We start from the raw sequence: 14,676 nt of genomic DNA, 5'->3' as shown, positions 1-14,676 counted from the left end.
TGCTCCAGACTTTTGAGACACAAGTTCTCTCTCTCTTTTTTTTTACTTTATATTTGTTGATTGTTGTCCAAAGGGAGGTAAAACAATATACGCAAAAATAGTTTCCAAGAAAAAGCAAAGGAAGCCACTGACAAAGATGCCATCCTTGACCAAACACTATTTCAGACTCCTTGAATGATTTTGTCCACTTCACCTAACCAACTCCCATTAAAAGACCCGAACAAACACAAATATAGTTTCTAAAAGCTCAAGGCTACATTTCTAGGAGAAGAACTTCAAATCCCTTAAGTATCTTCCTGGGAAAGCTCCTGGCTACCAGAAAAAAACACACATTGTTTGTTCTGGCCAACAACTGAAGGTAGGGCTCCTGTCTCTCATTCTCAGTGAGGGAGTAGGAGCGTAACTTCCATAACTGTCAGTTTATAGACCTAAATGGGGTTCCACGGACCCATACCTGCAGTCTTCCCACTCTTTGTAAATTCCATTCCCATGATAGTTTAAGCCCCTGTGTTTCCCCTTTCTGCTCTCTCAGTGTCTCTTTTAAAACCTCCAGGCATTTTTTGCACAATCTGAATCTGCTCTGTTCACATTGCACTCTCTTCCCTTTTGCAATAGTTTATTACTGATTAGTAATTAATATAATACAATAAATGTTGCTAATTAAATTTCACATATATTAGTTAGTAATAAACTGGATAGAGCTAGGGTTCTGCTTCGTTTGTTTTTAATATCACTTTGTTTATCTTTAATACTATTGCTCTCCTCCTTTCGACTCAGGCTACTGGAGTATAAATAAATGGAACTCATTCAGATAAAGTCCAGTGCCCTCATCAGGAGAAGTCATGTATAGAAAACGATGTCTTCATTAGTAATAAAATTACTGCTCTGGGAGTTGTTTTTATTATTTCATTTATAAATAAAGATATACTGAGCACTTATAATATGCCAGACACATATGGGCTACAAACCAAGTCCTTTTTGTGTTTTTAATTTTAGCATGGAGTTTTGCTAAGTTGCTCAGGACTGCCTCCAAAATGTTGATCCTCTGGCCTCAGCCTCCCAAGTGCTGGGATTATAGTCTTGTGCCACTGCACTCAGATCAAGATACTTTAAGAAGTTAGAAGTAACACATCTTTACAAAATTAAGATTTTTCCTTTTCCATGCATAATAATAATTTACTAAACTCTAATAAGCCAACAGAGTTTTCAAAATATTTCCAAATTACCTCATTTGTCCTTCCAAAACTATTCGAAGATTAGCATCAGCATCATCTTCACTTAAAACATGACCAAACTAAGCGTCACTTAAATGATCATTACTTCTCAATATTTCTACAAAAGTTGGCTTAATGGCAGAAAGGCACAAATACTTCCAGAAATCCTAGATATAGATAATAACACCATGTATATTAAATGCATTTGTTGTTTTTCTCCATTTTAACATAATTTTCCAAGTTGAGCATGATGGTGCATGCTTGTAATCCCAATACTTGGGAGGCTGAGACAGAAGGATTTCAGGTTCTTGGTCAGCTTCAGAAACTTGTGAGGCCCTCCACAACTTGTGAGATCCTGCTTCAAAATAAAAAATAAAATGGTCCTGGGTGTATAGCTCAGAGGTACAATTTCCCTGGGTTCCATCCCCAGTGCCACAAAATATAATTTTACCTTCTACTAAATAATTATCAGGATTGTTGGATATAATTTTTCTCCCTCAAATCATTGAATAAACTTAAGATTCTTGCCCCAGATTTATGTAGCCTTGCATATAGTAGTACAGTTTTTCTTGGTTTAGGAAGTAACAGAACAGGTATCACAGGGAAAAGTAACTTGCATAGGGCCATACAAGTAGCAAGTTTCTGAGTCAGGACGTAAATGTAAATATCCTGAGTTTCCTGTGGTTTGTCCTGTCTCATCACTCAATGGCTGGCTCCCAATGTTGTAAAAACCAAGCACAGTAACTGTGCAAAGACCAAATGGTAGATCTCTAACAACCAATAGACAAAACAAATATTGACTGAAAGTATATAAAATGTAATAGATTAAATGATGAAGCAAAGAATCCTATCTAAAAGCATTACAATTAATTGGAGCAGATAAAATCCTCACCATAAAGCCACTGTCCATTTCTACTGTCAGGGTCATTATGATAGCATCTTACTGTTTCTCCTTGACTAGCTTTCTTCTTCAAAGTCAAGCGAGGCTAATATTCTGATCATAACCCTCTCATTGCCTTAAGGATATTTTTTCTTAGTAAAAATAGCACAGTTTGAAGTTTCAAAGATTATAGATCTAGAAATTGGCTAAAAATTTTTATTTGAGTCCACTTCTTACTCATGTAAGGTGGGTAAGCAAACAAATTTATTTTATAAGATATTTTGGCAAGCTCTCAGCTGAGAAATTATTACTCACTGTGTGATTATGGGAAAGTATAGCCTTTTCTGTTCTTCAGTTTTTCTAATGATAAAATGGAAACATATAATCTTGAATGGCTATTGTTAGAATTTTAGAACAAACTCTAACACATAGTAGTTGCTAGATAGTGTTCAACTTTATTAACCACCTAATTTATTTTTTAAATTTATGTTTATTTTTATGTGGAACATATTGAAAATGGTATACATTCAGACTGTGCTTGGTGCCCTCTCCTCCACCCCCAATTTCCCTTTCCCCCCTCCCAAAAATGAGTGTCCAGTTTAACCAGGCTATATTCATATTTTTATACATATTCGGATGTAGCCCCTCCATTAATCAGCCTCAGCCTTCTTCCTCTTCTATCCTTCCATTCTAGCTTTGCTGAGGTTTCCCCTCAATTATCTGGAGTTCTCTGGTATTCCTAATGTTCCCTAGTTTGTGCATATTAGAGACAACATATGTCTCTAATTTAAAGGGTCCTTACTTTTCTCACTTTTTTTCAGAAGACAAGCAAAATGAAAGGCACCCAAAATGTCTTAGTGAAGAAAACTACCCTAATACACCCATGAAAGAGGATCTAAAAATTTAGTAGGAAGTACTTCTATATTTGTAGAGCTATATTTTATATTAAAAGGAGCTACTTATATAAAAGACATTATAGTTTCATACAAAATAAATAACTCTACAGCATGTAGGGACACTTCTATTATGAAATAGGATTCAAAACTCTCATCAAAATCTGGTCTCTGATCCTATTTCCAGGCTTATTTCTCATCATTCCCTACTTTTAATACTTCTATATATCAGCGGTGTCATCCACATTGGTCATCTTACCATCCTTGAACACATTTAGATCCCTTTTGTGATTGCATCCAGTCTGACTGGGATCACTGCCTGGAATAATCCCCTAACAAGGATTTTACTGGAGATATTCTTTCACATCGTTTCCACTGTTCCAGTGAAAATACATTTTGTGTCAGATTCTTATATACATTGCCATCCCCAAATTACCCAACTTCAAGAAGAGTTAGTAACTTTCCCTATATTTTGTATTTTGTCTGCTAAGTATATAGCTGGTACAAAGGGTAACCTTTCACATTCTCTGTCCACCTCCTCTCTCTCAACTTCAGTGTGGGAGAACCCTTTCTTATTCTTCTCTGTGTGCCTTTGACTTATCACAGGGCCTTACACAGTTCAGGCCTTCTCAATAAATGAACATCGAATAAATGAATGATGATTTTATACCTAATGGTACTTTGTTTGATTTGGATACCACAGCTTAAAATTCCCTGTTCCTAAAACCCATAAGTAAATATCTCACAACAGCATGAATACCTCAGACTTAAACAATTCAATATTCATCTCAAAGAAGTTGTAGATGCTGAGCTCTGAATTGCTGCTTAGACATGATCTTTGGCTCTAAAACATTCAGGGCAGAAGTGTCTGTAATGAAACAATTGCTCACACTGAGCCTCAAGAGGCGGCAAGCTGACAACGACATAGAATTCAATATAAAGAAGTGCCCAGACACTGAGAAAAGAAGGCAGGTGAATGCCGCCTGAGACTAAGTTATAAATCCCTAGGCAGACAACACTGATAAGTTAAAACAGAATAGTGGCTGGGAAGACTGAGAGAGGTTCTTGGTTTTTTAATGATAGTTTATATGTTATTGAGGGTCAGCATCATTATGAAACCCCAAGAAGGGCTATGGCACCACTTCCTCCAAAAGAGATGTATACATAATTACATGTGGTTTAGTGGTGCTCATGGAGTCCTTCGAAAGATTTCAATGACAACCTTAAGAGTGGTTTTCAGACTTGAGTGAGTGTGAGAAATAACCAAAGGGGCTCATTAATTAAGCAAAGGGGTTTGTTCAACTCTGGGTTCTTTTCCCAAAGTTGAAGATTCAGTAGGTCTGAAATATAATGGAAAAACATTTTTTTTGGTGGTACTGGGGTTCCTGGAAGCCCTTCTACTTCCGGGCTACACTCCCAGACCTATTTTTACATTTTTATTTGGAAACAGGGTCTCCTAAGCCAGCGTGCATCTGGCTTCGAACCTGCGCGATCCTCCTGTCTCTGCCTCCCAAGCACGGGGATTACAAGAGTGTGCCACCATGCCTGGTGGAAAATTTTTATTTCTAACAAATTCTCAGGTGAAATCAGGTACTGCAGGCTTAAGGATCACACTTCTAGAATCACTGCCATGAACTATAAAGAACACTGTGTTCACAGGAAGTAACACATTTTAAGAAACCCAATTTCTTAGGAATGTCCCATTCATGCTGTTGTCACTTAGTAGGAGACTGCCAACTTTTCAATAGGAAAGAAAAAAAAAAAGAGTCATTTAACACTTAGGAAGAAGAATTTACATGATATAAACTTCAAGATCCTGTGAAGAAAAATCAGTGTGTTCACTGTTACTTTCAAAAATGCCACATTCGCACTAAGAAGGAGAACCTGAAGAAAACCATAATCATATGCCATTGCCTTTTTTGGGAGGATTAAATAACTGTCATTTTTTGGTGTATCACCTAACTCTTATTCGTCTGTAATAGCTAGAGTAGGTTCCACATCTCCTATTAAGCCTTCCTTTCTCAATTTTTCCCTTTCTTCCTAAACCCATTTTTTCCTTTTCTTAGAACTTCTACTGGGCTTATTCATGCAACCTAAAATTGCCATAGTCGGCCTCTGAAGTCTTGCATCGCACATTCCCTTTTGTATTTCCAGAGTCTGATATTGCACTGGCTTCCAGAGACTACTATTGACTTGATATGCCCCCAGCCATCACATTGCCAAGACTCATCTTACCACAGTGAATAAAGCTTTTTAAACAGCTACTATAGATAAGTGGTGTCTGTCTTTGATGAAACCCTTCAATCTCAGAGAATTTATTGCTTGGATATAAACCAAGACTAAAACTCTTTGGTCACAAATATAAACTTATAAGTCGACAAGACCATACCAAATATTATCAAAGAAGGGGTGCATGTGCTGTTTAACCAAAAATACTTTGTGTTCGGGTGGATCTTATTGCTTGGCAAAGAGAAAAATCCATGAGTGTTCCCAAGATTGGTGTCTTGTGCGTCCCTGCCTCTTAAACTATCATTGTTTGAAATATCCTGATCCACAAAGATGCTTTTTTCACCTTAGCATGTCTGTTCCTATAACAGAAGAAGTACATTTGAGTTTCTATTGCTTGAGAGTTTTATATGTAACCTTCTTTCAGATTATAATAATATATATTAATCATGATCTAGCTGCCATGTTATTAAAAAGCTATTAACTCTAAATGCTAATGTATCTCTTTATTTTCAAATAATTTATTTTATCATGCTTTGTTTTGACTTTGAATTAAATGTATAGTCATTTAATATACTAATTTTACTTAAGATAAAGAGCATTAATACATGAATGACTTGGGAATCTGAGACAGGGGGATCACAAATTTAAAGCCAGTTTCAGTAATTTAGTGAGGCCCTAAGCATCTGAAACTTTGTTTTAAAATATAAAAAATAAAATAGTATATCTCAGAGGTAGAATGTCTCTGGGTTCAATCCTAGTACAAAAAAACCCAAAAACCCACAACTCTATTTACTATGATATTTTTATTCTCTACCCCTGCCTATTATTCCTTTCCCTTTTTTATTTTGGATTTAGATAGCCAGAAATGCAGAGCAGGTAATGACAACAGTAAACACACAGGTGACATTACTGCCAAGGCTGGGGTGCTATACAATTAATTATCCACAAAGTGTCATCTTGCTGTCCTGCCCCATAGCCCTTGAATCTAGTAGGTAAAATACTTCCTCAATGCTTACAATTCTAACAGATTACTTGCCACCTCACTCACTTACTTGCATTCTATTTACTTTACCTTATTCCTGCTCTGTCAAACATCCCCTCTAATGCCGGCTTATCATTGGTCCCACTGTCTGGGAATCATTACAGAGTTAGTATATTAAGTGTCAAAAGTTTGGGATCAAACATATGCAGATTACAGCTTCTGGGCACCATTTATCAGCTGTGGAAATCAAGGAAATTTATCTTAATCTTTGAGCCCTTGTTTTTAAAATGGTGATAGTAGGAGGATTTTCCTCCTATGATGGTTGTGAAACCAAATTTAATAATACTCAAAATTGACTGGTACAGAATTCGTGTCCAGTTAATGATAATGGCTGATCTTTATTGAGCACTTAAAATCTAAGTACTAAATGTTCTTTTTTCTATGTTACCTTATTTAATCTTCACAATTACTCCACAGTAACTTATGAGGTTGGCACTTTTGTAAATTGATCAAAACATTGGCACAAAATAAGCTCTCAATAAGTATTAGCTCTTATTAATATTACCGTTATTATATTCATTCGGAAGGAGAGATAACTGCAGTAGAGGGAGATTAAATATTAACAAATTTTATTTACTACTTTCCAGATTATTTGCATGTGTGAACACTTAGAAAAAGTATACTGCAAGTATTATTTATTTATTCATATATTGCTAGAAAATGAACACAAAAGCATTCTACTTTTTAGATACACCTCCAGTCCCATTTTATTTTTATTTTGAGACAAGATCTCATTAAGTTGCATGAATCTGTAATCCTCTGGTCTCAGCTTCCCAAGTATGGGGTTACAGACATGGGCTACTGCACCCGTTGCAAGTGTTATTACAACCCTGTACACTAATGAAAGTAGCAAAGCTTAAATATCTTGCCTAATACTACTAAGACAGAAAGTGGCAGAGTTGAGATTTGAATCTAGGCCTTTTTGTGCTTTAAGCCTCTCCATTATATTACATTCTTGTTCAGCTATGTTACTAAGTTAGGAAGCTCAGCCTGCACAACTTTCATCCATCAGTGAGCTTTGTCACAGAATTAGTATAAACAGACTATCTTCAAGTTCTATCCCATTTATGTCCACTCCTATGAGAACTGTGTTCTGAGTTGTGACTATTAAACCTAAATCCCAAAGGAATTTTAATTGCACAGGTGTGTTCATGTATAGTTTTTCATTATTTATTAGTTCCCCTAATTCCTAAGTTATTTAGGTTATTATTCCTAGATAAAAAGGCAATGATCCATAACTTTTACACTAAGGCAATACAATAAAATCACTGACTCCCACTGCTACATTGAAATATAAAGTATGAGGAGATCATTCTAATCTTCTCCAAACACAAATGTGAACATTTTGGGGACTCTCTGGCATTACAAATACACACAATCAAATGAGAGAGTTAGGGAGAGGGAGGAAGGAAGAGAGGGAGGGAGGGAGGAAGGGAAGGGAAGGGAGGAAGGGAGGGAGGGAGGAAGGGAAGGGAAGGGAGGAAGGGAGGGAGGGAGGGAGGGAGGGAGGGAGGGAGGGAGAGAGAGAGAGAGAGAGAGAGAGAGAGAGAGAGAGAGAGAGAGAGAAGAAGAGAGAGAAACTAATTTTAACTAATAACCTTCAAAGAATGATGATCTTGTCTGTTTCTACAATACTTGAATTAGTGATTTCTTTAATCATTTAATCTACTTTAGGGGAAAAAGAAAAATATTAAACAGTTTTGCTTATAAAATAAAAAATTTTGTATGAGTGGTGTTCTTTATTATGTCAATAATATCCAATGCTGACAGTAACTGATGAACTCAATAGAGCAGGTGCTATAATCTTCATCTGACCAAAAAAACAGTGGCAGAGAGTATAACATAAGACTGTTCTTCTAAAAAGCCTAACTGTCACATTTTTACATTCTAACATTTGCCATCCTACCATTGTCTGGGGGAAAAGCATAGCTGAGTACATTTTGAAAAACCACTTTTAAAACATCTTAAAGGTTTTTTTAGATGTTTGTTTTCTTTTAAGTGTAACCATTAATAGTTGGTGTTATTTATAGAGCTTATTCTGATGTGCTAATTTTCAGTGCCACTAAGCTGTGTTATTATGATTCAGAATATTTAAGGTCATAAATCCATCAAGAACAGATATCCTAACTTGCTCATAATTACATTCCCAGAAAGCTGAACACAGTGCTGGTATGATGATTATCCTCATAGTTTTCTGAAATTAAAGGCTTAGATGTCTTTGTAATAGATAATGCCTCATGTCATGTACCACAATTTACAGAATTATGTCAAGCCAAATAGAAAGTGAATCTGACCTCATATGGCTTTGGTTGTTTGTTCCTTCAATTATTTGACAAAGGTGCAAGGAACATCTACTATTTTCTAACAGTATTTTTACAGGTGTTACAGTCTCTGCTCCCAAAGAATTCATATAGTTATGGCAAGAGACAACTGGACACATATTCAGATATAGTAAGTTTCATAATTAAAAAATGCTGGACATATATAAAATAATATCATAATGAAGTGATTGGGTAGATAAAATCCTCAGGGAGTATCTCCCTGAAGAAGTAACTTGTGTGCATGTATATATGGGGGATACTGAGATTTAAACCATGGGATGCTACCTGTGTACTACACCCCCAGCCCTATTACTTTTAATTTTGAGACATGGTTCCACTAAGTTGCCAAGGCTAGATTCAAACCTGCAATCCTCCTGTGTCAGCCTCCCAAGTACTGGGATTACTTATGGGTGTTAATCCCTGTACCTGGCTTAGAGGTGACACATGACATGAGACTAAATAGTGAGAGAACCACCCCACAAGACAAGTGCTGATTGTCTCAGAGAGAATAGTAAAGGTGAAGCCCCAAACCTTGAGAGGAGCTTGTTGTCATGTACAAGTCATAAAGAGATTTAAAAAGGTATAACATATACTGGAGATGAATAAAAGATGAATTAGAAATGATATCAACAAAAGCTGGAAGACCATGTGAAATTAAAAATTGTTTTACATTCAATGGGATGGTATTATGTGGCCATAATAAAAAAGTCACATGATACAATTGACACACCTGTTAGTCCAGAAAATACTCTGAACCATCAGTGTTTTCAACTATCAAAGAAATCAACAGGCTGATAAGATTTCTGTCTTTATAAAGCCCATTCATACAGACTTTCAAAAAATGTGAAAATAAAAGAAATTCATATAAAAATAACCCAAATAAAAATTGCCACTAATAAAGACAAGTCTATTCTTTGCCAAGATTTCCAAGATTTCCAGTTTTGATGAGGTTTCCCTGTGAAGACCAGACTTCAGTTTATGTATGAAGCTGGTGCCTCCTCAGTGCAGTACACACACACACACACACACACACACACACACACACACACACACACGGGATACAACTCAGTATGGCAAAGAGAAACCAGTACTGAGACCTGTGCTGGCTGGGATGATTGTGACATCTGTCGTCCTGACACACTTATGACAATGACAAGACACTACTGATAATTACATCAGGAAGACAGGCATGACCTGGGACTGCCCCTGGCATCTGCAAAGTAAATTCTCCCTGAACCTAGGGCTGGGTCTTATCTTGTCTCAAACCAGCTATGTGATTGGAAGCAAGGTGTCACCCTTTCTGAGGCTGAATTTATTTCTTTACCAGTCATCTGAAGTGATTGCATTTTATCATTGATTGAACAACAAACTACCAATGGATCTCACGGGAAAGACAGAAGAATAAAGCATATTTCTAGCTCCTACTCTAGTTTAAGAAATAGAAAATTATACTGTACAACAACAATTTAAACCTATATTAAGAGTAAAAGATCTAGAGCTAGCAGAATGGAAGCATGATAACTCATATGAAGACATCAAAGAATAACCCATGGGGGCTGGTGAAACATGGGCAGAATCTAGGAAAAAGAACAGAAATTCATAAGTGAAACACCATGCGCCAGTCAGAGGGGACAGCCTATGCAAAGGCACAGACAGCACCAGTATAGATCCAGGCAGTTATAAAATTGTCTTAACTAGGTAATCTCTAAGGTCCTTAATGCAGTAAAAATCTAAGGGTCTCTTCTCTCAAAGATGTCAAATATAATTTGTAAAATTAAAATTTTATTTTAGGCCTCAAAGTTAGTATCCGATATGTTAATATTCTATCTTTAACCATTCCTCAATGACAACTATTTTATCTATTTCTATTCAAATGACATCTCTTTTTATGAGCTGCACACGCACAGAGGTACCTAGCAGTACATAAAGAAATTATATAAAGACCCTGGATAAATGTAAACCTCTCCAAGAAGTTTTAAATCATTACTTTCATAATCAGAGAAATATGGAGAGAATATGAGCAGAATATTGATTATGTAGGAGCATTTGAATATTTAATATATATAGGTTCAATTAATTATGACCTACTCACATCAAATAGATATAAACATTATTTCTATTTTATAGACAAGACAGCTGAAGTACAGATTGGATAAGAATTTGCAAAAGAGAACCTATTCCAAAGTCACAGAGTGACTTCGAAAATACTGAATAAATCTGAACAAGAGCTTTTAGAGAAAAAATATATGCAATGAGCAGAATAACACATTTTTAAAATAAAATTCCTCCTTTATAATTCAGCAGGCTAAACTATGGAAGCCCATATTCAGAATACTTGCCCTCTAGATTTTCCCAGAATTAAAAATTTAGCTGAGTCCACATGGCATGAAAGAAATTGATTGACCAAGGTTCTCAAGGAAACAGTTACATTTCTGATCAGATGTTTAGATTTCATCAAAGTTGTAAGGTCTCAAAGGTGAAGAATTATATGTATTAACCTCCTGAGTTCAGCATTTAATGGAATCACAAACAAAATGGTGATTAGAGGTGACTTTGCAAGAGATGATGGTAGTAGTGATAGCAACAATAATAAGCTTAATGCAGCTATATTGTATATGTGCATCAGTTCAAAGGCATAATGTTTAAGTGTGTGGTATCCCATTTAATTTCAACAAAATATATGTATAATTGTAGTCATCTTTATAATGAAGGGTTGAAGAGTACAGTTAGTTTTGAAGTACAAGATACGAGATTAACTAAATTTTCTAATTTTAATTCCAGGACTATTTCCACTTCTCCACAGCTGCCTCTCACACTGTCAACAATTTCAGCAAGACATCATGGTTTTCCATAAAAGAACTGAACACCTATAGCATGCAGCTCCAGGCTTTGTTCCTCCAATTGCTCCAGTTTTTATATAAAAATCCTAATACAACATGCTGTATATTCCCTGACCTAATCTCTAAATTGTAAAGAAAGGAAATTGAAAACTGATTAACCAGGAGTAGTCATATTTTAACCCTGATAGCTGAACAGAGTACCAAAGCAGGATGCCTCTCCAATAAATGACCAGGTAGATGGAGGGCATGGCTGAAAGCTGCTTACCAATACAGGACTCCCCGGACAGTGAATAGGTCCCATCGTCATGGAAACCGCTTCTGCACTCACAGTGGTACCACCCTGGCAGGTTTACGCAGCGGGAATGGTTGTGGCACTCAATGATTCCCTCTGTACATTCATCAATATCTGCCTCAGAGAAAAACACAAGTCCACCAGGACATTAATGTCTTTTGACACTAATCTTTTAGCAAACACCCAAAACATGCTCATGTCAACATGTCAATTAAGACTGGTTAGTTGCCTAATGTGAAAGTTACAGGAGGAATCAAATACCATTTTTTTAAGAATCCAAACAAATTTCAAGCTTCATTCATGAATTCCTTGTCATATATTACATAATATTCTAGACCCACTAGTCATGAATACATTCATAAGAGCATCGAATAACAAAAAACTAAATACAGGACCCGATACCATTTTAATGTTGTATTATATACATTTTCTTGGACTAGGTGTTTGCAAATTAGTAATTATTGATATTACATTTTATTCTTTGAATATACTTCTGAACAAATAAGTTCAGGAAACTCTAGCCACATGAGTATATGTATATAAAGAAAAGTCTGGGCATACATACACATATGGTATTTGCTTTCTCTTGAGAATACCTTCAATATCTCAATACACTAGTGGTCTGGGGCAGTTTGGGAATTTGTTTTCTATTTAAAACTTCTGATTTTTTATGGTAATCAATCAAAGGTCCTCATTTTTTTATTTCTGAAAAATATTCTCTAGCTGGCAGCTGCTGCTGCCCCTCCTCCTCCGTCATCGTCTTCTTCTTCTTCTTCTTCTTCTTCTTCTTCTTCTTCTTCTTCTTCTTCTTCTTCTTCTTCTTCTCCTCCTCCTCCTCCTCCTCCTCCTCCTCCTCCTCCTCCTCCTCCTCACTTCCTCTTCCTCCTCCTCCTCCTGCTCCTCTTCCTCCTTCTCCTCCCCCTGCTCCTCTTTCTCTTCCTCCTCCTCCTCCTCCTCCTCCTCTTCCTCCTCCCCCTGCTTCTCTTTCTCTTCCTCCTCCTCCTCCTCCTCCTCCTCCTCTTCCTCCTCCTTCTTTTTTCTTCTTTATGTCTTTTTCTGTAATCTGGTTACATCAAATCTAGGAATGTCTGTTTCACACATAAATTTTCTAGCTCAAAAATTTTCCTGTGAACTGAACTTGGTTGACTCCATTGAAAAAAGAGTTGTTGATTGTTATCCCTGGGTCAGTTCATTCTTAGAGAATTTCTTCACATAATTATATTTTGGAATGTAGCCATTGTTGGCTGGGAATATTCTCTTAGATCTCTTGGAAATATATGAACTATGGCATTTATGTATAGAAATTTAATTAGCATTAGAATGGAACACATAATGAATGATACACTTTGAATCTCTTTCAACAGGGCCCCACGGTAGGCATCAGCTCAGGGGCAGCTACCAGTGGTTCCGTTACCTTGAAAAGTCCTGACTTGTGCAATGGAGTTTGAATTTAGTATGAAACCTGAAACTCTCATATTGTGACATTTCAGCCAAGTAAAGAGCGAAAAGTGCAGCTCCTAAAACTTCACAACTCCAATTTAGCCTTTTACAACCAACTGTCACATTCTTCATCTATGAGGATTAGCCTGTATTTTCCTTTCACATAAGAACCCATTAGGCTTCTAAATGCCATTAAGATTCAATGCTTCTATAGAATCTTCAGATACTGCAGTCAGATTGTGTGTGCATTCATTACATATCTGCAGAAAATGATTTTAAAAAACTATTTACATTGTCATTTCTCACATTTAATAGGTGTAGGTTTTTTGAGACATAACTTAGATTACTAAAATTCTCAAAAATTGAAGTGAAGCCAAATTGGTGGTGCATGTTTGTAATCACAGTACTTGGGAGGCTAAGACAGGAGAATCATGGTTCAAAGACAGCCTCAGCTATTAAGTGAGGACTTCTACAAATTAGTGAGACCCTGTTTCATGTTGGTGGAATTGCAAATTAGTGCAACCACTTTGGAAACAGTATGGAGAATCCTCAGAAGAATGGGAACAAATCTACCATTCGATCCAGTAATACCACTTCTGGGTATCTACCCAAAAGAAAGGAAACCAAACTACCAAACCAATGCATGTGTATCTATGTTCATAGCTGCACAATACACCATAGCCAAACTGTGGAACCAACCAAGATGTCCATCAACAGATGAATGGATTACAAAACTGTGGGATATGTACACAATGGAATTTTACTCAGCCATAAAAAAATACAATTGAGCTATTTCCAGAAAAATGAATGGATCTTGAAGACATTAGGCTAAGTGAGATTAGTCAGTCGCAAAAAGTAAGGAATTAGATGCTTTCCCTAATATGTGAAAGCCAGGGTAAATGGGGTCATAGGAGGAACTCCAGGTGAAAAAGGAGATCCTATAGAAGAGCAAAGAAGGCAAACTAAATGTGGGGATGGGAGGTGGGGAGAGGGAAACACTTTAAAGCACATGATGTATTTATTCACATCAAAGTCAACCACTAAACCAAGCATGGGAGGGAGGGATGGGGAGGAGTGAGGTGGGGACTGGGTGGGGGCTGATTGGGTGATGTGTACATTTATGTGTACACAAGTTTTTTACCCCATTATTATGTATAAATACAATGCACTAATAAAAAATTTAAATCTAAAAAATAATAGGGCTGGGTGTGTAACTTGGAGGTAGAATGCCCCTGGGTTCAACACCCCAGTACCACATACACACACACACACACACACACACACACACACACACACACACACAAAGTGAAGTGAGACATGAATGGCTCTGTGGCTCACAGAAAGAAAGTGCTGACTCTAGGTCAGAGAATCAGCTTAGTGAATTTTTAATATAAGGCAACAAGAAACACAAATATTTAGCAGAAGATTGATTTTCAGAGGTGATTTCTCTATATTGGGCTAAAAATAACTCTCTGTAATGAATAAGCAACAAATTCTACCTCCAACATTTAGAAAGCCCTCAGAA

General features: G+C 36.6%; 1 protein-coding gene across 3 annotated transcripts in view; it reads right to left on the bottom strand.

The window, feature by feature from the left end:
- NELL1 (neural EGFL like 1) overlaps positions 1–14,676 on the bottom strand; it is a gene marked incomplete at both ends in the record, with an annotated part of 934,260 nt that overhangs the window by 29,376 nt on the left and 890,208 nt on the right. For 2 of the 3 annotated variants that reach the window (XM_080695282.1, XM_080695281.1), the window contains one exon: positions 11,685–11,825. The exons of the other annotated variant lie outside the window; for it this stretch is intronic. In XM_080695282.1, the coding sequence (XP_080551408.1) occupies positions 11,685–11,825 (141 nt within the window). The remainder of the gene's footprint in view (positions 1–11,684; positions 11,826–14,676) is intronic. 3 annotated transcript variants of the gene reach the window in all.

This window comes from Muscardinus avellanarius (assembly GCF_963383645.1).
Source record: "Muscardinus avellanarius genome assembly, chromosome: 1".
Taxonomy (NCBI): Eukaryota; Metazoa; Chordata; class Mammalia; order Rodentia; family Gliridae; genus Muscardinus; species Muscardinus avellanarius.
Note: the sequence above shows the minus strand (reverse complement) of the source record. Positions and strands in the feature narration are given on the sequence as shown.